Source organism: Anolis sagrei, chromosome 2 (genome assembly GCF_037176765.1).
Source record: "Anolis sagrei isolate rAnoSag1 chromosome 2, rAnoSag1.mat, whole genome shotgun sequence".
In the NCBI taxonomy this organism is placed as follows: Eukaryota; Metazoa; Chordata; class Lepidosauria; order Squamata; family Dactyloidae; genus Anolis; species Anolis sagrei.
In genome coordinates, this window is record NC_090022.1 from 77539603 (window position 1) to 77564548 (window position 24946).

At 43.6% G+C, this 24946-nt stretch overlaps 2 protein-coding genes across 4 annotated transcripts in view; one reads left to right on the plus strand and one right to left on the minus strand.

Moving 5' to 3' along the window:
- Positions 1-17325, plus strand: part of HK3 (hexokinase 3) — a 77565-nt gene extending 60240 nt beyond the window's left edge. Inside the window, exons 6-19 of the mRNA XM_060765613.2 lie at positions 569-667; positions 778-877; positions 1776-1959; positions 3443-3598; positions 7200-7433; positions 8029-8333; positions 9000-9148; positions 9825-9944; positions 11800-11895; positions 13119-13218; positions 14009-14192; positions 15532-15687; positions 16292-16522; positions 16966-17325. Coding sequence (XP_060621596.2) covers positions 569-667; positions 778-877; positions 1776-1959; positions 3443-3598; positions 7200-7433; positions 8029-8333; positions 9000-9148; positions 9825-9944; positions 11800-11895; positions 13119-13218; positions 14009-14192; positions 15532-15687; positions 16292-16522; positions 16966-17089 — 2238 coding nt within the window. The 3' untranslated portion in view covers positions 17090-17325. The remainder of the gene's footprint in view (positions 1-568; positions 668-777; positions 878-1775; positions 1960-3442; positions 3599-7199; positions 7434-8028; positions 8334-8999; positions 9149-9824; positions 9945-11799; positions 11896-13118; positions 13219-14008; positions 14193-15531; positions 15688-16291; positions 16523-16965) is intronic.
- A 183-nt stretch (positions 17326-17508) lies between these two features.
- UNC5A (unc-5 netrin receptor A) overlaps positions 17509-24946 on the minus strand; it is a 144670-nt gene continuing 137232 nt past the window's right edge. For all 3 annotated transcript variants that reach the window (XM_060765615.2, XM_060765614.2, XM_060765616.2), the window contains 5 exons: positions 22908-23141; positions 21805-21954; positions 21270-21434; positions 18911-19089; positions 17509-18661 (listed from right to left, as the gene is read on the minus strand). In XM_060765615.2, coding sequence (XP_060621598.2) covers positions 18496-18661; positions 18911-19089; positions 21270-21434; positions 21805-21954; positions 22908-23141 — 894 coding nt within the window. In that variant the 3' untranslated portion in view covers positions 17509-18495. The remainder of the gene's footprint in view (positions 18662-18910; positions 19090-21269; positions 21435-21804; positions 21955-22907; positions 23142-24946) is intronic.

Below are 24946 nucleotides of genomic sequence, written 5' to 3' on the forward strand. Positions count from 1 at the left end.
GGTTTAACCCACTGTGCCATCGGGGGCTCCTGCTAATGTGAATAGATTAATAGGTACTACTTCAGTAAGAAGGTAAAGGTGCTCCATGCAGTCATGCCAACCACATGTCCTAGGAGGCATCTACAAACAACACTGACTCTTTGTCTTAGAAATGGAGATGAGCACCACCCCCCAGAATCGGACACAATTACATTTAATGTCAGGGGAAACTTTGACCTTTTAATGAGGACTCTGCTATACTAACTAGTAGAGCTGTGGATTCTGTACAACTGGCCCTTGTAGCTACCATGATGTTTTTCTGTGATGAAGAACACCAGCTCAGGGATGAAGTGAAATTCAGCTGTCACCCTTCACCAATTTCTGTATCAGGAATGGGGTTAGGAGTGCTATTTTATCTTTCTTATTAAGCAGATGGGAAAATGACTTGGGTTGGCCTGAGCTGTGAGTGTTGTTGTTACTCCATACATTCTGTCTTCAAAAAGGGTGCTTGCAGAAAGCATAGCTGAGCCTCTGTTGCTGGGGGAGCCTGGCAGCAGTTTTCAAGACTTCCCTGCTTTGTGTCCCACAGTGCAAACTGATCAAGTGGAGTATGAATTGCCGCTGGCCAGCCATGGAGGAACGTGATGTGGCAGAAATGCTCCAAACAGCCATTAACCAATACTGCAAGGTGAGACGAGTGGCAGGACCAGCTTTGGCTGAAGAGTATGGAGATGGGTGGAAAGGGGAGGAAGGCCAACAGCGTGACTTTGGTTCTTTGCTGTCTGTTGACTCCTCTAGGACTACCAAATAGAGGTTCTTGCTGTAGTGAATAATACTGTGGGGATCTTGTTGAGCTGCAGTTCTGAAGCAGAGCCTTGTGACATTGGGCTACTTCTAGGTAAGCAAAACCTGGGTCCGTGTTAGTTGTAATGTGGGTCCTCTGCAAGGAGGATAGTTATTTTACATTGGGCTTTTTACTAGGAAGCTAGCTGTTATTGTCTGACTGGAAGCCTTTGGACCACATGTTGGGTTTTACCCATTTGTTTATTCATTGTTTAACATATTGTCAAAGGCTTTCATGGCTGGAATCACTGGGTTGTTGTATGTTTTTCAGGCTATATTGCCATGCTCTAGAAGCATTCTTTCCTGATGTTTCACCTGCCTCTATGGCAAGCATCCTCAGAGGTTGTGAGGTCTGACATTGATTCTTTGCATTCTTAAAAATAAAGTAGCTTAAAGTCTATGGGCAAAGTTTGAGATTGTGTCCATGGGCAGGGTCTTAGTTGTTGTGGTGTCCTTGCAAATCATTCCCAACCTATGGTATCCCCAAATGACCCTACCATGAGATTGACTTGGCAAGATTTCTTCAGAGGGGATTTGCCATGGCTTTCACCTGAGGCTGAGAGAATGTGACTCACCCAGGGGTCCCTCAAGGGGTCTCCAGAGCGCAACAAGTATTCAAACCCAGTCTTCCAAATCATAGTCCAGCACTCAAATCACTCACTCTGTCTATAGGTAGAGAATTTCTATACAGAAAAAGTTGAGTGGATTATTTTATACACATATGATAGCAAAGCATTGTATTTCATTGAAATGGCAGGCATTTAGACATTGTCAGAGGCAGAATTATGACACTGATGGATGCTACATCTTACATGGTACTGCGTTTGCTCTTAGCAGAGGCAGAATCTTTCATTTGTTTTCACATCACCACGCAGCCAGAAGTTTTTATTAAAATTGCTCATTCCTCTGTTTTTGGCTTCTCTCTTTGCCTCCTGTCTTCCTGTGCCTCATAGATTTTGGCACTAACTGCTGCTACATGGAGGAGACACAGCGCATAATCGGCATGGGTGAAGATGCAAAACGCATGTGTCTGAATGTGGAATGGGGATCTTTTGGGAATGCTGCTGAGTTGGATGACCTATTGACAGAGTTTGACCAGATAATGGATAAGCAGTCTACAGATCAAGGCAAATACAGGTGGGTTACTGTGAAAGGAATGAAGGGGGTGTTTTCAGTGAAAATCTGAAACACTAGCCTGTTTGATGTTGCTACACTTTGACCTACAGCAGAGCCCACTTCCAGGAATCAGATATTATAAGAGGAGAAGAAAAGGAATAATCAATTATTGCCCAACTTGATAAATGGGATCTAGCAGCATAATCTGGGTTAGGCACACTTGTGGTGCCCAACAGTGTTTCTTCTATCTTAAGGAATGCCAAGTCTTTGCTTGCAACAGATTCGTTAGCATCACTTTACTTGTTCTGCATAACCTAATAACATCTTCTTGAAAAAAGTCCAAGGGAGGAAGGATTGCAGATCTCAGGCTCTGAGGACCAATTTGCATTTTACATGCCAAATACATTTGCTGCATATGCACAGATGTTTGCAGAGGGAAATTCTGGAAAGTAGTATAGAGAGATGTGCATGTAGGTATGTGCTGGAGAACTGCTGATTCCCCCCGCCCCCCTGTTCCTGACGCCTCCCAAAATGATACTCATTATTCAGACCCATGTTAGTGTTTGAAAAGCCAATGGGGATCTGTAGTATAAAGAGTAAGTAAAATATTTAGATTTAGTATTTAGATTTTGGTCCTATCTTTTTGAGATCTTAAGCGAATTGTTATCAAGCTTTTATATTTGCTTTAATAATATAATAACAATATCTTTTATTTATATTCCACTCTATCTCCCTGAGGGGACTCCGGGTGGATTGCAGAACACATATACGGCAAACATTCAATGCTGTTATACAATTAACAAGGACAGACAATACATAAACAGAGGTAAAGGCTTTCCCATCTTTTCTATCTCCGGCATCTGGAAGCTGTGCTTGACTCCAGCCACGGGGTGGTGCTGTCACGCCATCTTCCATGCAGAGGAGCTTTGTTGTCCGTAGATGTCTTCCCAATTGAATCACCAGCATGTTTTTATGGGTGACCTTTATTACCTTTTCGCTAACAGCAGTACCTATTTATCTACTCACATTACTATTAGGTGGACAGAAGCTGAACTGATGGTGGGAGCTCACCTCAACCCAAGGTTGAACTGCCAACCTTTCGATCAGCAAGATTTTCTAGAGCTGGCAGTTTAACCAGCTGTGCTAAAGTCTGGGCAATTTAACTTACCCCTACCTCCATCTGACTATTTTCAAGATTTTTGATTTTGCATAAATTCCAGAACAAGAAGGAAAATCTAACCCTGAAAGTAGGATCCTAGAACCATAAAAATGTAGGCAAATGCTTCATATACTTTCACTAGATTGTTATTATAGGATAGAGCCTATGATGCCTTGGAGACTTGTCTTTCTTAGAAGTCGGTATTTTGAAACACATTCATGCCTTTTCATATGCACAAGATGAATTGAACGTGGGTGAATTACCTGCCAGCAACTGAGGATGCACGGCTTTCACTCCAATTCCTTCCCTTTCTGCACTGATTTTCATTTGTACTTCTTCTGCCAGATATGAGAAGTTGGTTGGCAGCAAGTACCTCTGTGAACTTGTCCGCACGACTTTGGCCAACTTGGCTGAGAAGGGTGAGCTTTTCAATGGGGTCTTGACTCCTACCCTGCTGACCAAAGGAAACCTGGAGCTCCAAGACATTGTGGAGATCATTGAGTAAGTGAGTCAGGGCTGAGATACCAGGTCATCCCAGTAGTAGCAGAGCGGGACTTGGCATGCCCGTTTACTAACTTCTAGGCCAATCAGCCAGGAGGGAGGAACCCTCCAAATTAATGTTATCTTTCATTCATTGAAACAGGTGGGTTGCTGGGGTAACTTGGCACATTTGAATGTGTCATAAAACACCCAGTTATATAGCCAACATATCTGTCAGAATCAAACACAATGATAGATGGAAGCATCAAAAGAAATGAGCACTTAGGGTTCATGTGTAAAGTAGTGCTCTCACCAAGTTGTGAAAAGGCTACAATATAATATCACACATGTTTTACTCATGCAATCCTGTGGTATTCATTGCCAATTAAAGGCACCTTTCCCTGCTTTCTTTTGCATTGCCTCCCAATTGACCTTTGCATTTCATTTCACCTCTCTGCTCTCCTCAGGTCCTGGCAATTTTGTTCCTTTTTCTTTTACCTTCCCGCATCCAGTTGAGCAAGCTTCTCTCTCTCCGGACACACACAAACATCTCTACATCTATGTAGCGTAGGGTGTCTTGGGATGTGCATTATTATTATGTATTTATGTTTGTGAGAAAGATAAATTGTTATAAAGGGGAAGGTTAATTCTTTTGTTTAAAATGTGACATATTTGATGAACAGTCCCAGCGATAATCATCACTGCAAGACATCTCCTTTTTGAAGATGAAAAGTAGCTTGAAAAATAAAAACTAGAGACAAGCATAAAGAATCAGCTTTCACATGGATAAGATAAACAGTATAGTATCCCCAGGGTTGCCATTGGATTCTTTTCTTTAAAATGTATTAGCCAACCACTTGAAAAAAAACAATCTAACACATACAAAAAAGTGACAGCTAATTGTTTCACATACTTCAGTAAAGGTCTGTGGTTTCTTCAAATGGTTTGCATTTTCTAAGTAAAACTATTTTCCATGTAGGGAAAAATATTATGAAAGTAATATAGCATTCTCCATGGCTGAGTTTTATAAGTGACTGTCAAATGTTTTCCTGCATTGAAAACACTCTTGTGTATGGAATGAGTACAATTTAATGGGACCCCATGAAGAGATAGGGAAAGAACCCACAGAACCAGTGGAAAGAGCTGGTACCCCTCAAGGCATTTCCTTTTCAGGAGGTAAAGGTAAAGGTTTTCCCTTGACATTAAGTCTAGTCAAGTCCGACACTGGGGGTGGTGGTGCTCATCTCCATTTCTAAGCTGAAGAGCCGGTGTTGTCCGTAGATGCCTCCTAGGTCATGTGGCCGGCATGACTTCATGGAGTGCTGTTATCTTCCCGCCAAAGTGGTACCTATTGATCTCCTCACATTTGCATGTTTTTGAACTGCTAGGTTGGCAGAAGCTGGGGCTAGCAATGGGAGCTCACCCCGTCCAATGGATTTGAACCACTAACCTCCTGGTCAGCAAATTCTGCAGCTTAGCGGCTTAATCTGCTGGGCCAGTGCAGCCCCTCCATTTCAGGAGACAACTTTGCAAATGCAACCTCCTGTCTGCCTCCTAGATTAACATGAATCTCCTCTCCCAATCGGTAGATCTTAACAAGTCTTAGAACTTGTCTCCCTAGGCCATATAAAATGGATTCACCTTACAACTGCTGTGAGGGATGCACATGAGGCACATGCTGGTTTACTGCAGAAGCACTGCTTCCACCCCTTTATCCAGCACAAGGGGAACTGTGATTTCAGGAATAGATAGTGGAACCAACTGGATTTGACCCAGTCTACACATCAACAAATCAATTGCCATGTCACCAGCTAGAGGCAGCTCCCTGGCAGAGCCTTGCTGGTAATGATGCCTCTGTTGGTCACATGGCTGGGTACCCTGCTGCAATTTTGGGCACCCTGTTGCAATTCTTTAGCCTCAGAGGAGAGTGAAAAGGCAAATATCCTCTGATCAAATTATACTATGAAACTGGGTTGTTGTAAGTTTTTTCAGCTGCATGGCCATGTTCCAGAAGCATTCTCTCCTGACGTTTCACCTATCTATGGCAGACATCATCAGAGGTTGTGAGGTCAGAAACTCTGAGGATGCCTGCTATAGATGCAGGCGAAACGTCAGGAGAGAATGCTTCTGGAACATGGCCATACATCCCAAAAAACTTACAACTCAGTGATTCCAGCCATGAAAGCCTTCAACAATACATTATACTTAGAAAGTTCATCCTAGGGGGTTGCCATAAGTCTTAAATGACTTGGAGGCCCATCTCCACTATTACAACCTCCACAAAAAAAAAACAAACAAAAAAAACCCCTCAGTTCTCCTGAAAAATCAATTCTAATAAATGTATTGTTTAACTATGCGTTTTTGTTTTTTTACCCTCATGGACAATGGACCAACAACAACAACAACAAAACTTTATTATGGTCACTGACCAACACGAAACAGGGCACAACCACCCTGGGAGGTGGAAACTCAGCTCCCCAGTGAAGCAGTTATTTAAAAACAGATTAGAAAACAGATTAAAATTACAGTTTAAAAGCACAAGTTAATGTAGCAAGTATGGAATCGAGTGTGTGTGTGTGTGTGTGTGTGTGTGTGTGTGTGTGGTGGGGGGAGAGACTGATAGGAGAGGTCAAAGCACTGGGCGGGCACTAAAAGGGATGGGAGGGGCACATTACAAGTCTAGTAGCATTTCAGCTGTAACAGGCTGTTCTAACTACATTCCTGATAGGGTTTTGCCTTGTGGGGTCAACCGTCATCCGTCTAATTTTGTGCTGCAGTACAAAACTTAGCAACACTGTAAGTTATTGTAGTGCCAGAGTCCGAAAGCAGCAGAGTGGAGTAATATTTTTCAGTGCTCACTGGATATTTTAGAAGCCATGGTTTAATGTGATTAGTTCTAAGGTCTCTGTAGAATGTGCATCGAAGAAGCACATGCTCAGTTGTTTCAACGTATCCACTCACGGGAGCATAATCTCTCCTTGAAGGGGTCTTCCAATACCTCCCCTCCAATACAGGCAATGGGAGGGCATGGCATCTTGCCAGGGTAAAAGCCCTTCCGTGTTGGGCACCTCCAGGTCTGTTAGGTATGCCGTGGGGGTGGTGAGGTATCTATTGGCTTCACTAAAATAAAGGCTGGGGAGCAGTCTAGGTCCAATTGGTGCTGTATGTCCAGGATCCATTGCTTAATGAGATCCTTGGCTTGGTCTCATCTCGTGCTCAGCAATTGTCCTTGGGAGAAACCTAGTGTTGTGATCTTTACTGCCACTGTATTAGTCAATGTGGACTGGAAGTCATCCCTCATGGTTAAAGGGACAAGACAACGTGGGAAGAAGGATAGGCATAGCCAGTAGTCGAGAACAGCTGTTCATACTCTCGCCTCCACTTAACAATAGACCATGATTCACATGTGTTTTTATTATTTATCCTAATACTTCTGTAATATGTCAGTTAAAAAAGCAGCTATCCACGCTTACTTGCACTACTCTGTTATAAAAAGAAGGGACAATTATGTCCATTTGGAGTCGATTTTAATTTTTTACTGAGGTCATTGAATGACCACTGCAGAGTCTTGCTCATGTTTCCCCCCCATCACTTATGTTGTGTGTGCTATTTTGAATTACAGTGACAAAGTGGGCCTGGCCAAAGCCAAGAACTTTCTTTTCCGCCTTGGGCTGGTGGCAAGCAATCAAGACTGTTTCCATGTGCAACAAATATGCCAAGCTGTATTTACCCGATCCGCCAACCTTTGTGCTGCTGGACTGGCCGGCCTCCTTACCCATATCCGTACCGTTCAAGGACTATCAGCACTGAAGGCCTTTGTGGCTGTGGATGGGGAACTGTTCAAGAGTCAGACACAGTAAGGCGCTGTACTGAGAATAAGAAAATTCAGATCAAAACTAACAGGTGCACTAGTCCCACAATCCCTTGAGCCAATGGCCAGTCATCAGTTCTTAACTTTATTTCAGGCATAGAGCTTTATTTGAAGTATATTAATTAGCCAAGAACATCCTTCTTTCAATGGCTTGTTTGTCCAAAGGTTCACCTTTTATAAGAACAACAGGACACCAATAGATGTGAACTTTTCCCATACTCTCAGTGCTTTAGACTTACCTGGTTCATTCTTCTGCTGTATCATTTTTTCTAGGACAGTAGCCCACACATTCCAATCATATATCCAGTTTATCAGACATTAAGTAGTTGATACAATTAAATAACTCCCAAACCTAATCTCACCTGACACCAAAGCCTGGGGTGTTGGGGTCTCCCAAGCTACATTATCAAAATGAATTGATTGTGATCCCAGGAAATGAGTTTTTTACATTTTTGGCTACCTTTTGAAGCTGTCACAGTTCGAAGTGGGGGATGGGGGCAGGTCAATGACAATTGACAAACTGTATATATTCCTTTTAGTCATTCTCCTTCAATATGTCTTGTATTACCTTTCCCTCCAGATATCGTGACATCCTGCAGCAAATGTTGAAATCACTGGTTCCTGAATGTACTGTCCATTTTGTCCTGTCAGAAAATGGCAGTGGATACGGGGCTGCCTTAGCAGCAGCTGTAGCCGTGCGACTTAAAGGCCAGAAGAAGGGGATAGCTGATATCCTGGCACCTTTTCAACTTTCTATGGTGGAACTGGAAAAACTACAGAACTTGATGAGGCAGGAGATGGAGAAGGGCCTGGGGAAGGAGACACATGGCACATCCATTGTCCGTATGCTGCCCACTTATGTGCGCCACTTGCCTGATGGCACTGGTGAGGGCAGGAAGCAACATAGTGGGGAACTGTTCTGTATCTAGGGCAGCCCAAGCTCTGAAGTATTTGTGTGAGCCTGGTTGTCTCAGGGGTATGGTGCTGAAGGCCTTACCTGGATCTGGTCTTTTTACTGGTTCTGGAACTATTGCAACTACATATGTTCCTCTCACTGAAAATGACACATATCTTTTAGTGTTGCTTAGAAATTAGGCTTCAACCATTCTCTGTAGCCCAAACATTTTCATGAAAACTTCCTTCTTAACTTTAAATTATATGGTAGTAGTGCTGCTGTTGTGTCCCACCATAGGGCTGACTAATACCTGGAATAGACAATTTCATAAGGTAATAGAGTCTCCTTTGTTGGATTTTTCAAAACATCTCTTAGGAATGCTTTAGTTCTGGATTTCTCCATGGCAGGAGAATGGATTAGATGACCCCAAGGTTCCCTTCCACTTCTACCTTCCACTTTTACCTGAATAGCATTATGCCAGGGGGGGGGGGGGAACTAGATACTTCCCTTCATTCTTTCTGTTGCAGTTGCCAATACTGGTGGGCATGACAGTGAGCTCTGGGGATGAGGATAGAGTAAGTTCCACTTTCATCAGCTGAAGCTGATAGTGGGTTTGTGTAGGGTTGCCTCTTTTACCCAAACTTTCCTTCTTGCAGAGAAAGGTGATTTCCTGGCATTGGATCTGGGTGGAACCAATTTCCGAGTGCTGATGGTGCAAGTGCGAAGCAAAGAGGAAGGTGGTGTGCACATGATCAGTGAAGTTTACACTGTTCCACCAGATATAGCCCAGAGCAATGCAGAAAAGGTAGGTGTAGATATGGGACTGACAAAGCAGCATTGAAGGGGAACTTTCGTTGTATGCCTTCAAGTCATTTCTGACAACCCTAGGGTGACCCTATTATAGGTTTTCCCCAGCAATATTTGTTTAGGGAGGGCATGCTGTTTCCTTCCTCTGAGGCTGAGAGAGTGTGACTTGCCCTGTGTTTTTTCATGGCTGAGTGGAAGACTGGAAACCTGGTCTCCAGAGTTGTAGTCCAACCCTGAAACCATATCACTATTCTGGGCAACTATGTTTGACTATAGGGTCAAACTAGACACTCGGGTAAATCCGTATTCCTCTATGCCCTATGATTCATCTTTTCTCCCTCTCACAATGGGAACTCTTCAAAGATGTTTGACCCAGCAATCAAATTTGCCAATTAAGCCTATGTTTACTTTCTGATAACCAGTGAGAAAAGAAAGTATCAATGCAAGTGAAGTAATAGAGAGAGAAAACACATGGTGTAAGAAGCCTATGCCTTTTATCACTTGATGGACCCCTTTGCTGAAAGGCTACAGTCTAGTTTGACCATTACAACTGGGTGCCTGTGGGGAGGAATGACCCTGTTAGGGTCACGGCCAGTCCCTTTGCTAACTTAGTTGTTTTCTGTCTGTCTTTATTTCTGCCTCACATGGGAGTCATGCCTCTTTTATTCCTGCAGCTCTTTGGCCACATTGTTAACTGCATGGTGGATTTCCACAACAAGCACAACATCTTGGGGCGAGGACTGCCACTCGGTTTCACTTTTTCCTTTCCCTGCAATCAGGTCAGCCTGGACAAGGTACGGAATAACATTCTGGCATTCAGGTAGTTTTATCTATATCTATATCTATATCTATATATCTATATCTATATTTTATTTATTTATTTTATTTATTTCGTGTACTTCTACCCCGCCCTTCTCAATCCCCAAGGGGGGGACTCAGGGTGGCTTACAAAAGGCACATCTTGGTGCCTACACAAATACAATAACATATAAAACCAGCAATTAAATGGTCAACAATTAAAACAATTAAAAACAACAATATATCACATAATCAATAGCCAATCTCAGACAAAGCGTTCGCCAACTCAGAGTTCATATTTCGTTCTATCTTGTCCAATTCCTATCCATCGTCACAGTCCCTTATTCATCTGCCAGATTGCCCAAACGCCTGGTCCCACATCCATGTCTTTAATTTCTTTCTGAATGAAAGGAGGGATGTTGCTGATCTGATCTCTCCGGGGAGTGAATTCCATAGGTGAGGGGCCACCACTGAGAAGGCCCTGCTCCTCGTCCCCGCCAATCTCACTTGTGACAGAGGTGGGGTCGAGAGCAGGGCCTCCCCAGAGGATCTCAGACTCCGAGATGGGACATAAAGGGAGATGCGTTCGGACAGATACGCTGGGCCGGAATCGTATAGGGTTTTGTAGGTCAAAACCAGCACTTTGAATTGTGCTCGGAACTGGATCGGCAGCCAGTGGAGCTGACATAGCAGGGGGGTGGTATGCTCCCTGTATGACGCTCTGGTGAGCAATCTGGCTGCCTCCCGCTGGACTAATTGAAGTTTCCGAACAGTCTTCAAAGGCAACCCCATGTAGAGTGCGTTGCAGTAATCTATCCGGGATGTAACAAGAGCGTGGACCACCGTGGCCAGATCCGACTTCCCAAGATCTATATCTGTATCTATCAGATTAGATGTGGGAGAGAAAGGAGACATTCTGGCACTCAGGTGGTTATATCTATATCTCTATATCTCTATCTCTATCTCTATCTCTATCTCTATCTCTATCTCTATCTATATCTATATCTATATCTATATATCTATCAGATTATATGTGGGAGAGAAAGGAGACTGAATTATATTGCCATCTCCAAGATGAAAAGAGAAAACTCTTCCAACAGGATGAGAACAGTGTTGCTTTTATAACATTTACTAAAACTATGAAATGCAAATTCACAAAATTGCCCAATACATTTTATAAATTGTGCAGCTCAGAAGACTGTTGAGAATGCCACTTTTGACTAAAAAAGTAGATTAGGACATTTGCCTATGTAGTAGTTCTGATGTTTCCATTCTGTATTATAGTAGATACAGCAATTCTTCACTTCACAGAAAAACTGGTGAATTTAATCTTGGCATGCTGCTAGTCCTTATAGCTGCAAAAAACATAAGCTTGAAAATAAATGAGCAAAATCTGAAAACAAGTGAGCAAAGCTCAGCATAGACAAAGCTTGCAGAATGTGGATGTCCTTTTTCCACAGCAAGTACACTTGGTCCTGCTAGGGCTTCCGTAGAGGCAGACACACAGCACTGCCCAGGGTACTCTGTTTCCCTTTCCTCATTGTGCTGTAGTCAGAGTCCAAGATTGCACCGTAATAATAATAATAATAATAATAATAATAATAATAATAATACTCCTCTTTATTTATATCCTGCCACTATTTCCCCAAAGGGGACTCGGGGTGGCTTACATGAGGCCAAGCCCAGTAGTGCGTTACAATACAATAACATAAAAAGCATAAAATAACATTGCAATAAAATAAATTAAGCATAATATACAATAAACAGTGCAAAGTAATACAATAGTATCCGGACTCACGGGAAAGTGATTCACCTTTTCAGCTGCACCTTTTCTTCTTCTTGGTTGCACAGGGCATCTTGCTGAGATGGACAAAAGGATTCAGTGCCCAAGGTTGTGTGGGAGAAGATGCAGTGGGTTTGCTGAAGGAAGCAATGCAGCGGACACCGGTATGACAGGGTCTTGGGGTTAAGATCTGGCTAGATTTTGCAGAGGTTTGGCTTGACTTCTTACCAAAATAAAAGGCTACACTCGGGACACTGTTAGGGGCTATCTATTATATATGCGCTCCATGCAGTCATGCCGGCCACATGACCTTGGAGGTGTCTGCGGACAACGCTGGCTCTTCGGCTTAGAAATGGAGATGAGCACCACACCCCAGAGTCAGACATGACTGGACTTAATGTCAGGGGACTACCTTTACCTTTTTTATTATATATGCATTTATGTGATGACAACCTCATACAAGTTTTTCATAGGGTAGTGCAGTAGGTAATCTGAACACAGGAATGAGTACATAACTATATCCTTACTTGCCATTTCTCTGCTTTCTCTGGCCAGGTGTGTGCTCACCAGGTGAGCACAGAAACAGGCAAGGAATTCCTCTTCTCCCCACTCCCTGTGTCTCAGCTTAAAATTGCCCCTCCCAAGGGAGATTTTCCTGAGGAAATAATTTCATGTCTGTTACATGTTTATATGTGTCACATGTAATTCTGTCCTTGGTTTTGGTCTAATGAGCATGCCAGTGTAGTGATCTATGACTGTGCATATGTATGTATGTGTTAGAGAGATAAAGTGTGTGTATGTGTGTGTGTGTACACACTGAGGTATAGTAGACTTGAAGGAGGCATAGATTTCTTGTCAGATTTGGAAAGTTAGGCATGTACCTAGTAGAGAACATGCACTTGGGCATAAGGATCAGAGAGGGGAATACAGGCTTGAAACTGGAGATGACATTAAGGTGAAAACCTTTGTATAGTCAACAGCCCTGAGTGGCATTTACTTTTTTTTAATTGTTGCTTATGTGGTGTTAAAGCATTGCTGGGCTTTATATTCTTGAAGGCCATTCCCACACACGCACACATCTGTCATCTAGTCTGATAGGTCACTACATTCCAGTGAGAGGGTGGAAGCCATCTCAGCCGCCACTGTGTCCTTCCACCAAACCAGCTTGGATAGCAGTGTCAGAGCCCGAGAGCTCCTTTCAGGCTGATGGCCCCAGGGATATACACAGGGGAGGCAGGGGGGAGGGGGGGGGGGGGCTATTTCCCAGGCGACAGGGCCTATGGGTTTGTGCTGGTTACTGTGGTGATACAAAATCGTGTTGCTTGGTAACACATCTCACTGCTCTCTCTGTTTCTCCCTCTCTCCCTCTCTCTCCCCCCTTCCCCAGGATGTTGATATAGATGTGGTTGCCATAGTGAATGACACTGTAGGAACCATGATGTCATGTGCCTATGGGGACCCCAACTGCGAGGTCGGCCTTATTGTTGGTAAGGATGGGGTTATTTACTTTAGGAATTTATATTCAGCCCTTCAACAAAATTCCTAGCTAAGAATAGAGGGTAGGAATGGCATTTGATGGGCAGTGAGATTAGGCATATGATGCCTTCTTCAAAGTCCAAGGAATGGCTTCCCACAAGTAGACACCCCGTACACCTTTGGAGAATTATGGCCAGAAGCTGGGTTGCTCCAGGGCACTACTTCTTGACAGGTAGCTGAAAGGCAAGGATCAAAGTTTCATCCTCATGGTTTGGGTCCAAGTTATGTACAGGATCACTTTCTGCTGCACAATCTGCTCTTTAAGACACTGAGGTCCCCTGGGAGGCAGCCACTCCAGCCTGCCAGAACCCAGCTGGCAATCGTCACCCAGGGGACCTTTTCATCGGCCACCCCAAGACTGTGGAATGACCTGCTGGAAGATGTCTGACAGCTAAACAAGGTGTCAGAATTTAAAACACAACCGAAGTCCCATCTCTTCCAGCTGACCTATCCAATCAACTTTCAATCATGAGTTTTCATTTGCATTCTATTACCAATATATGTCCGTGTGTTTGGTATAATTTTTCATCGATTGTGTGTGTGTGTATCTATGAAATTTAGTAATTTATTGTATTTTTATGTTTATTTGTTTTTGAATTTGTTGTACCCCACCTTGAGCCATCAGGAGAGGCGGATAATAAATAAAATGTATTAATATTGTTATTATTGAATCCAAAAATTACTTTTCTGGGAAAGACTCATTTGTGAGGTGATTAATTTCTGCCCCATACTCTCTCTCAGGAACGGGTTGCAATGCTTGCTACATGGAGGAGATGCGGAACATTGGCACTGTGGAGGGGGATGAGGGAAGAATGTGTGTCAACATGGAATGGGGAGCATTTGGAGATGATGGTTGTCTTGAACGCTACATGACATCTTTTGACAAAAAAGTGGATGCAAACTCCATCAATGCTGGCCAGCAGAGGTAAGTGGTAGGCTTGTGCATTTTGGCTTTTGCTTGCTGGATTTTAGAAGATCCCCATATCCGTTTTTGCGTGCCTCCCAAAAACGGGCAGGTAGCCAGACAGCCGTTTTCATTCCGCAGTCAGAAAATACGGCTAGATCTGGCCCATTGGCCCCCTTCTGTCATTTTTAGGGCTATCAGGATGAAAATGACCACACCTGAAGTACACGTCCTTTAAAAAATTCCCCAAAAGGTATTTCCTCGTTGGCCCTGAAAGGAGGGGAGATGATGGGTTTTGACAAAGTTTCTCCACAGATTGAAGCCCAACTAAGTGTTGTAGTTGTTCTTTGTGGCAAGTGGCAACAGTAGGCCAATACTACTCCTACTCCTAATTATTATTATTACTACTACTACTACTACTACTACTACTACTACTTGAAATTCAGAAGGCAGACACAGCACATAGATATAAACAGGGAGAGCTAGTTGGCAAAGAAATGAATGTATAGGTAGGTAGGTAAAGGTAGTTGTTTTCAGAGAATTGGTGTTGTTCTTTTTGTTTGCTGGGATTAATAATAACAACAACAACAACAACAATAATAATAATAATAATAATAATTTAGAAGTATTTTCTGAAGGAGAGGAGAGAGGGGAGGAGAAAAAGAAGCTGAAGGGTGACTCAAGGCTCTCAACAGAGCCACCTAAATATTTTTTTAAATAGCACACCACAAGAGCAAAGAGAAAGAGATGCTCTTTCTTTCTCCCAAGTCCCCAAATGTGCATGCAGGCGTGGACCCCACCCACCCTTTCCGCACATTTCCAACTCCCAGTCAGTTCCACTAAATAAAAAGAATCAAGAAAACAAAGGAAAATCAAAGAGATTCAAGAGACCAAGCCAAGCCAAAAAATCAAGCTGAGTCTGAGAGCGAGTGACGGCAAGGCAAAGCAATCGGACTTAAGCACGAGGATGCAACTGTGAGCAATGGAGGCAGTCGCCCCATTAAATAGACACAGTTTGCATTAGACACATCATGGCGTTCTTCTAGTCGAACTCACCCAACAGGAAGGGTTTAGAGGGAAACCCCATGCGAGAAGTATGTGGCAGCCACTTCACATGCCACATGCTCCCAAAAAGAGGAGGAGGAGCTGTGATCGGTTGCCACATGGTCTCGTTATGGATGGGAAACCGTGACATCTGAGCCCTTACAGTTACGGTCTTCTGACCAAGCCAAGGAAGCTGAAAGAAACTGGTAAAAGTGGATCCGTGCATAAGTAAAAAGTGATTGTCACTGGGTTAGAGTCTGTGGTGATAGTTGCCACCATAGTCTGTCTCTAGGCACTAATTCCATCTCTCCTCCAGGTATGAGAAGCTCATCAGTGGCATGTACTTGGGAGAGATAGTACGCTACATTCTTCTGGAACTAGCATCTCACAATATTCTCTTTAAGGGTCGAGAATCATCTATACTAAACACCAAAGATATCTTTCCCACCAAATTCCTATCGAGTGTTGAGGAGTAAGTATGTTTCTGTTGGCTTTATACCAAGAATCTTGCAATTCCATGCAGATTCTACGCATTGGAGCAGATGCCTGAGAATGTTAGTTTGGGGGTTTTCTTGCAAAAGATTGTATTGTTCAAACTAGAGCAATGTCTCTCTGCTTAGCTTACCTATCTGTCTAATCTTGTTCTTTTTATTACCTACCTCTTGCCTAAACTGACACCTCCTCCTCCTAAACCACTACTCCTTGTCCCAGATTCTTAATTTGGGAAGCAAACAATCTGGGCAAGTTGGTGGAAAACAGACAAATTTAGATACATTGTATGTACTTTAATGGCTCATTCTAGTGCTGAATGAGTGTGTTTGAATACTGAGTGTGTTTGTTTATAATGATAATTTGGAGTTATTTATTTATTTGAACATAGTGCTGATAGTTGAGATTGCAATTTGCAAAATGTGTTACTGGTCACAACAGCTCACAAAGACCCACTGGGGGAAAGACCTAAAAGGGAGATAGTTCTTTTGACTAGAATCTGTTCGAGAGCCCCTCTCTTTCCACATGCAATAAGACCCCAGAAAGCCCATGTTCTCCACAAACTGATTCTGATGTTCTGAAAGCAGCAGCGAAGGCCACCAAAACGTGTGTAGTGCTCTGGAAGAACTCGGGTTGTCTGTGTCTCCTGAGGATGCGCTAATGGTACAAGAAGTCTGCCATACCGTCTCTTCACGTGCTGCTAAGGTGTGCGCAGCTGGAGTGGCTGCTGTTGTGGAAAAGATCAGAGAGAATAAGCGCATGGCGAAGCTGGAGGTGACCGTTGGAGTGGATGGGACTCTCTATAAGATGCATAATTAGTGAGTTGTTTTTTCTGCATCGGGTTATGGGGCAAGTGAGGCTTCAATTGAATATACTGTGCAAAGAGAGATACCATGGTTGCCTACTGGGTGGCATGAGCAGGGACAGCTAAGACGGCTACAGTATCTTTAGGGATGGAGAGAAATTGAGCTAATACTGTTCCCTATAAGAGGAACATGCAGCTTGGAAGGGTGGTGGGTGGCAATTGCTAAATTGCTGTATAATCCATAGCTAACTTTGCTCCTTTTGTGGGTATTTGGGGTTTGAAAGGTTATGTCATCAAGTGGGATGTTGCCCCAATTTTGGGGGGCATGAACAACTGAAAATCCTGCATTTCCAGGTGGCATCCAATTTACATGCTGTGTTGCTGGCAAGAAAGGGAGGGATTCTGGGATGAACATTGCTTTTACAACTGACCAACATTTTCTCTTCCCATTCTCAGCTTTGCAAAGAAGCTTCATGACACTGTGGCACAACTAGCTCCAAACTGTACTGTTAAATTCTTGTTGTCTGAAGATGGCTCCGGGAAGGGAGCTGCCCTGATAGCTGCTGTAGCCAATAAATAAGATAAGCATCTGTTTGACTCTCAGTAAGCTGGACACTGGATTGTCCTCTGCCACATACTGACTTTGATCACCACATGCAATTTCACCCTTCTTTGAGACAGTTGTGGCAAAGCTGGAGAAAAGACAAGTTATGATAGCTGTGGTGTTTTGTCTTTGCAACTCTTTTCTCTTGAGATTTCTGATTCACAATCAAGCACGGAAGTGAGATAAGGAAATAAAGAAAATTCATGCCATGATCTCTGGATTCTCAAGCTATTCTTTTTGCCAGAGATAACTCTAATGTAGGGGGTTAAAACTGAGGATATTTTGGAGAGCTCTCTTGAGCCTGTGAACTCTAGCCAAGGTCTCCATCTGTCTTTATTTCAAATGCAATGGTCCTTCTGTGTGTTCAGGGTGAGCACAGATAAAAGAATCCCATGTAGCAATATATATATATAATTTATTTACATTCGTGCCCGCCAAAACATTGTGCGGGATGCTTATATGTACATAAGGCCAAGTGTAAATACTTGAATGCACTTGAATACAGAATAAAAAACGATCTTTACACAATACGGCACGGACCCTCCTGGTCCAGCACATGTTCACTGCACGGATTGGACTGCCACGCACACGCACAATTCCCTTTGCATATACACTGGGCAAGGACTAAGGAGGCACAGACCCAGTCATCCAGGACAGCCTAGCCTTTAGTCCTGGGCTGCCCTCTGCCTACATTGCATGTCCCTCTCATGTCCCCTAGGGCTCCCAGTGTCACCAAGCTACCCACAGCTGGGCTGTCCTACAGGACTGGGCCTTGGATATCTCTTGGGCTAGAAAAAAACAAAACAAAAAAACAAAACAAAACCCCACTATACAGAGATGGCTCTGGAATGACCCTGAGCTACTCCCCCCACCCCACTTCCTATGTTACCACAGCATGGGGTTGCCTGCATGGGGCTTCAGTGGGAAGGGCACAGACATCTCAGCTTCAAGATCAAGCTTACCTGTTTATCCTGGCACTCACTAGAAGCACTGTGCTTGCCACCTCCCTGCCCCCTTCTCCCCATGTTGAGGTAAAAGAGGGCACTGGATGCATGACCAAGCCAGGCACTATACCAGAATCCATTGCCAGCCTACATCAGCAAGAAGGACAGGCCGTCCGCAGCCAGTCCCAGAGCTTCCTTGGCATTGGGAGAGCAGGCATGCAGTAGCCACTTCAAGGGCTACTGGAGACTAAGCCCAATGTGCTTGCCTTCTGGCTGTATTTGGCACAAGGAGTAGAGGGAGTGATGCCATTATGCCTCAGATGGGGAACACAAGCCGGTTCAAAGCAGGATGAGTGTTGAAAGCAGTGTCCCCTTCAAACAGAGATATCTCCTGTCATCCCATCGCCATGAAAGCCTGTGCTGCCCCTTCTGAGTGCCTTAACACTCCGCCTCTGAAACCATAAAGAGGGAGCTGTCCTGCTTGCCCACTTCGGCCACAGCAGCAGCCAGCTGGTTGAGGTTCCCGTTGGGGAAGTGACGTGCCTCCCATAAGTTCAAGATCATGGCTGTTGGGCTGGGTTTTGAAGCAAAGAAGTTGAGATGGCTGTGGAAAGAAAGGAGTCAATCACCATCCAGATCAAGATCCCCAGTGCCAATTCCATCCCTTGTCCTAGAAGAAATAGAGCACATAACTCTGTGCTCTTGTCCCTCCAGACAGGATCAAGTGCTCCATTTGTTCCTCTACCCTACCTCCCTCCTATTCATTCATTTCTGCAAGATCCAAACGCTCTGGATGGAACTAGCTGAGCCTTGTAGTTGCCCAGTCACAGTTTTATACAGATAATCCTTTTACCTGTCAAGGTGCAACTTCTGGGCCAGTGCTCTCCAGTCAGCCCCTCGGGCCCCTGGTGCATCCAGGCTGCTTATGATCTTCTGGCGGATGAGGAAGGGGATCTTGAAGGCACTGGGGCCCACCAGGGCAGGGGAGCCAGCCTCAGTGTCTGGGGGCAGCCAGTCCGAGAACCGAGCATCCTGGGAAGAGGACAGTAGCTATTAGGCTTTACTGGGCAAGTAGCACATTCATAGTGAGAGCTCTGGGTGGGAGGTGGCACCAGGAGAGACCATTCCTTTTCTGGTGAGGTTGCTTTTTTGCTTTCAGATTCTATTTGGTTTAATGGTATTTTTTTTTAAAAAAAAACAGTGTTTGGAAACACAGTTTTTAAGTGAGGATATCCCCCTCCCTTCAGCCTGCCCCAATGCATTATTTTTGTCCAGATATGTCCAAAGAAAGAAAGGGTTACCTGCTTAGTCAGACAAGGGAACAGGAAAGACACTGAAAGACCACCCAAACCCCCTCTGTCCCATCTCTACTGCTTCACTCAAATAAAAGAAGAATTTGAAAGAAAATGTAAAGATAGAGGTCTATGGAGAAAAGCAAGCTTCCACTCAAGTCAGTTATGAGCAGATTGAGTGAAATGGAGTTCTGTGAATTCCACAAATTATGTGCTATATGCATAAAATTATTGAGTCATTCCTGGACTCACTCGCAAATATTACTCTGGTGCTTTCAAGCACATTTGTACTGCTATATCCAGGAACCTACTTTGATAGAACAAAACGCTGCAATTGCCTGAATGTTTACTTTGTTCCACATAAACTCAGGACACATTATTCCCAGAAAAATAATCCATGATTTAAGAAACAAAGAACAAACATAGTTCAGGATCAAGCTCTTGCTTATTATCCTAGTTGGTAAACCAACTAAGCCAAGAGTTCTTCAGCCTGGACACACAAAAGAAGGAACGAGGGATATATAGGCTTGACATTCTTTCTACTTGACAAAGCAGGGCTTAATGAAACTAGCAATATTGTGTCTTGGGGTTTCCCAGAAAGGCAAACATTACTGGAGGTTGCTGTAGTTCTTGAGGTTTTTTATTATTATTATTACATAGATCCAAATAATATTTCTGCTGTCTCGGACTATTTTCTAGCAACTACAAACATTGGTCACAATATTTTATTTCCAACCTCAGGTATAATTATTTTTAATTCTGAGATATCAAAAAAATTCCTTTCCTTCCTTCCCTTTCCTTCCTTCCTTCCTTTCCTTCCTTCCTTCCTTCCTTCCTTCCTTCCTTCCTTCCTTCCTTTCCTTTCCCTTCCTTCCTTCCTTCCTTCCTTCCTTCCTTCCTTCCTTCCTTCCTTCCTTCCTTCCTTTTTTTGGAATTACAGTGCTTAAGTGCATGAGTGAAATTACACTTCTGCACTATACCATTACAACTCTTACGGGTTTTTTTAAAAAAAAGAAACTCAGAGATGAAAACATTTCCCCTCTATAGGACCAAATCAATTCTTTTAAAAGGACCACTGGAAAAACCCTAGAATTACAAACAGTTCCCTGACAGATGGAACAAATAAATTCAGAGGTGCTGGCAACAGACAAAACTCAAGGAGCTATATTGTGAGAACACATCTTCCTTTTTTAAACCAACCTGGAAAAGCCTTTGACCAGCTCATGTGCTTTTTTTGAACACACACAGAACTATATACAATCCTGGCTATATGTTTTTAAGAAAAAAGTCAAACAGACTGAAGAACTTATGAGAAAGGTTATTGAAATGAGAAGCGTTCCAGACTTAGTTGTGCCTTGAATGTCTGATCTTCCACCTAAACATTAGGAAGAACTTCCTAACTGTGAGAGCTGTTCAGCAGTGGAACTCTCTGCCCTGGAGTATGGTGGAGGCTCCTTCTTTGGAGGCTTTTAAACAGAGGCTGGATAGCCATCTGTCGGGGGTGCTTTAATGCGATTTTTCTGCTTCTTGGCAAGGGATTGGACTGGATGGCCCATGACCTCTCTTCCAAGTCTACGATTCTATGATTGTGTCTGTTCAGTAGGATCTCTATGTGACAGTGTTTAGTATCCAGAGCTTAGAAATTTTACTTTCCTCAGTCAACATATCAAATGTGGAATTATGGGTACTGTAATCCAATTAGGTAAGATTTCCAAACCCTGCATAAATGCTACTACTATATATAGAGAGAGAACTCCAGTGGAGATGTCAACCCAGCCAAATATCTTACTGCTGTCCTGCCAATCTCCAGGATGCTATATGAGGATCCTTCATGGCGAGTTCCACACAGCACCAGAGGATCTTTCCAACACAAAGGGTATGACACAAGACATTGCGCCAACACTGTGCCCTTGTTATCACCTTGGCAATGTTGAAGTCAATATTGAAGCTCTGTCCATCGCCCTCCACTTGCCAGATCCAGATTTTGCAAGCCAACTGGCAAGTGCTGGTGCTGAGTCGCTCCAATGTGAAGGTGCAGTGCAAGTAGGGTTGCAGCCCACTCCAAAGGTGATAGAAGGGGATCTCCTGCAAGAGAAAACAGACAGGCTCAGGTTAGAATGCGCTATTTTCATAAAGGGTGATAAAACAGGAGGCTTCTGCATAAAGGTGAGAGCAGTATCCAACTGAGCCAGCAATGAGGCAGAAAATGATTTGTTCCAATAGAAAGATTAGACTATAGATGTGCTATGCAGCTGAGGAAGCTTAGCACGGGGAACTATAGCGTTTGACATAGGGAGTCAGGGCTCTATTCCAACTCTGAATATTAGCACACAGAGGAGGAAATGTAGGAGATCTACAATGGAAGCAGGAGCATGAACTCTTGCAGGAAAGAGTGAACACATTGCTCCTTCTTTCCCTGGATGAAGAGGTTTCCAAAGGTAGTGGGCATAATTACCTGATAGCTGACAAGGAGCTTGCTTTTCCACAGTGAGCTGGGCACATCATGAATGGAGAGGCGCAGGTTGTGGTAACTGTCCTTGAAGTGCAGGATCCGTGGTGCCCCAATCAGCTGTCCCCCCATCTGCTTCTCTACTTGTACCACTTCCTGTGTTGGGAAAAACATGGGAAGGAGCAAAGGAGGAGAAGTTGAGTTTCTAAGACCGCCAATGTCATCTCCCAGGCAGTCAGCCCCTACTTCTAGCTCCAGTGGTTGCTGAGACATAGATTTTGGATTCATCCTTTGTCATTGTGTCAAAATATCTGGATGGACAATATTAGCACAGTGATGATGTGGTGAGGAAACCACTAAGGTTTTTTTTTCATGCCAGAGGCTATTTGAGAAACTGTAAGTTGTTTCTGGTGTGAGAGAATTGGCCGTCTGCAAGGATGTTGCCCAGGGGATGGCAGGAGTTTAACCATCCTGTGGGAGGCTTCTCTCATGTACCCACCTAGGAAGCTGGAGCTGAGAGATGGGAGCTCACCCCATCTCATGGATTCAAACTGCCGACTTTCAGGTCAGCACTTCAGCCGGCACAAGGGTTTAGCCCATTGCGCCACTGTGGTAAGGTGAGAAAAGACAACCTGCAGCTGTAGTGAGGTGGTCCTCATGAGAGGTAGCATACTGAGTCCATAGTTAATACAACATACCCGTTGGGATATTTTTGTAGAAATAATGGGTAATTGAGTCCAAATGGATAATAAGATTGGACAACATTTTAACTAGGAGATGCAAATGATTTATGTCTTATTGATCTTGTTATGGTTTTATATTATATGTTAATTTTTAAATGTTTTAAATGTTTTTCTGGTGTCTTATTGATCTTGTTATGGTTTTATATTATATGTTAATGTTTTAAAATGTTTAAAATGTTTTTATGGTGTTGTTGCCTCTGTAAACAGCCTTGAGTCACCTCCGGGTTGAGAAGGGCGGTATACAAATATAGTAAATAAATAAATAAATAAATAGTGTTAATACTCCAGCATAGTTGTGGATGAAAGATAAGTTGTGTGGCCATCCATTACTTCCAGAGAAATGTGGGAGTTTCTTAGGGGTAGTACCTTGAGGGCATCCCGGGTGTCACTTAGGCAATACACACGCACATCATATTCCAGTCCAGTACAAATTGTGGGTGCAAAGAGGACAAGTTTGAGGCGTTTCGATGCAGCCATGCTGAGGGATTCTCCCACCAATGCAAAGCGGCCCAGCTGCTCAGTGAAGATGTAGCAAGCCTGGGGTTCCAGCTGGCAGTGGAAGAATTCAGAGGAAGATGGCTCACCCAAATGCAGCACATCCTGAGAAAACAGGAAAAGGAGAGGAGGGGATAGTTCACCCCCGTTAGTATAAGGAGCACAGAGAGTTACAAGGGGGTCAGCGTGAATTGCTATAGTAAATGCAGTGATGGCAGAAGAAGAGTGCAGACTGAGAGAATAGAAAGTATGCTTCAGCACACTATCAGAAAGAATGGTTCACGGCCAAATGAACCTACATTGCAGAGGGTGGGGGGAGTAAGGGTAACTCTCAAATGACAAATACTGTATAATAATATGCAGCATAAAGCACATAAGATGAAAGATGCACTGTTCCTCAAATACATTGATCATGGCTTGCACTACATTTAATCTCATCTGAGCACTCAGAATTTATCAGAGCCCTTATTGAAGGACACAAAATACAGCCTCTTGCACTTAAGTATGTCTCTTTTGAGGACTACACAACCCATTTTTCTGCATTAATGCAGTAGCAATGCTGGGTATACTGCAATTTTGGAAAATTCAGTGCAGGGATAGGTGCAGCACAGGAGTCAGAATCCACTTTCCATTTCTACAAATAAGAAAATTCATAGTTGTTTCAGATGTAAAAATGGACTTGAAAGTATTTGGCCAATGGCTGATGACTGAATATGATTTCTAGAATGGAACCCCAGAAAGCCAGTGTGGTTTGAGCACTGGGCCACAACTCTGTAGGCTTGCATTCCTGCTCAGCCATGGAAACCCACTGAGAGACCTTGGGCATGGCACACTCTTTCATTCTCAGAGGGAAGCAAAAGCAAACCAAACCTAAAAGCTAAAAGGTAAAGCATATCAGAAGGCAAAGAGTCCACCAAACATCTATATAAATAAAAATGTAATGTTCATTTGTGGGATTAACATAACTCAAAAACCACTATACGAATTGCTGCCAAATTTGGCCACAAGACATCTACTAACCCAAGGAGTGACCATCACTCAAAAAATTGATTTTGTTATTTAGGAGTAGCAGCTGCTGGGATTTATAGTTAACCTAAAATCAAAGAGCATTCTGAACTCCACCAATGATGGAATAGAACCAAACTTGGCACACAGAACTTCCATGATCAACAGAAAATACTGGAAGGATTTGGTGGGCATTTACCTTGAGTTTGGGAGTTTTAGTTCACGTACATCCAGAGAGCACTGAGGACTCAAACAATGGTGGATCTGGACCAAACTTGGCACAAATGCTCCATATGCCCAAATATGAACACAGATGGAGTTTGGGGGAAATAGACCTTGACATTTGGGAGTTGTAGTTACTGGGATTTATAGTTCACCTATAATCAAAGAACATTCGGAACCCCACCAACGGCAGAACTGGGGCAAACTTCCCACACAGAACCCCCATGACCACCAGAAAATACTTAAGGCCATCTAGTCAGAGGTCTTTTGACTCCCACCACCTCAGGTGGGAGCCCTGACAATTCGGCCACGCGCTGTGAAGCATTTGCTCGGTTCTTTGCAGACAAAGTCGCTTTGATCCGTTCTGGGCTGGACACCACATTAAATGCAGTCTCTGTGGATGTGACACGAGCGCCTGCTTGTCCTATTTTGATGGATTCTTTTCAGTTTGTGAAGCCCGAGGATGTGGACAAGATACTTGGAGGAATGAGGCCTACCACGTCCATCCTAGACCCCTGCCCATCCTGGCTTCTGAGGGAGGCCAGAGGGGGATTGGCTGAGTGGGTAACGGTGGTGGTTAATGCCTCCCTTCGGGAAGGCAAGATTCCAGCGAGCCTAAAACAGGCTATTATAAAGCCGCTGTTGAAGAAACCATCACTGGACCCCACCAAATTCGACAACTT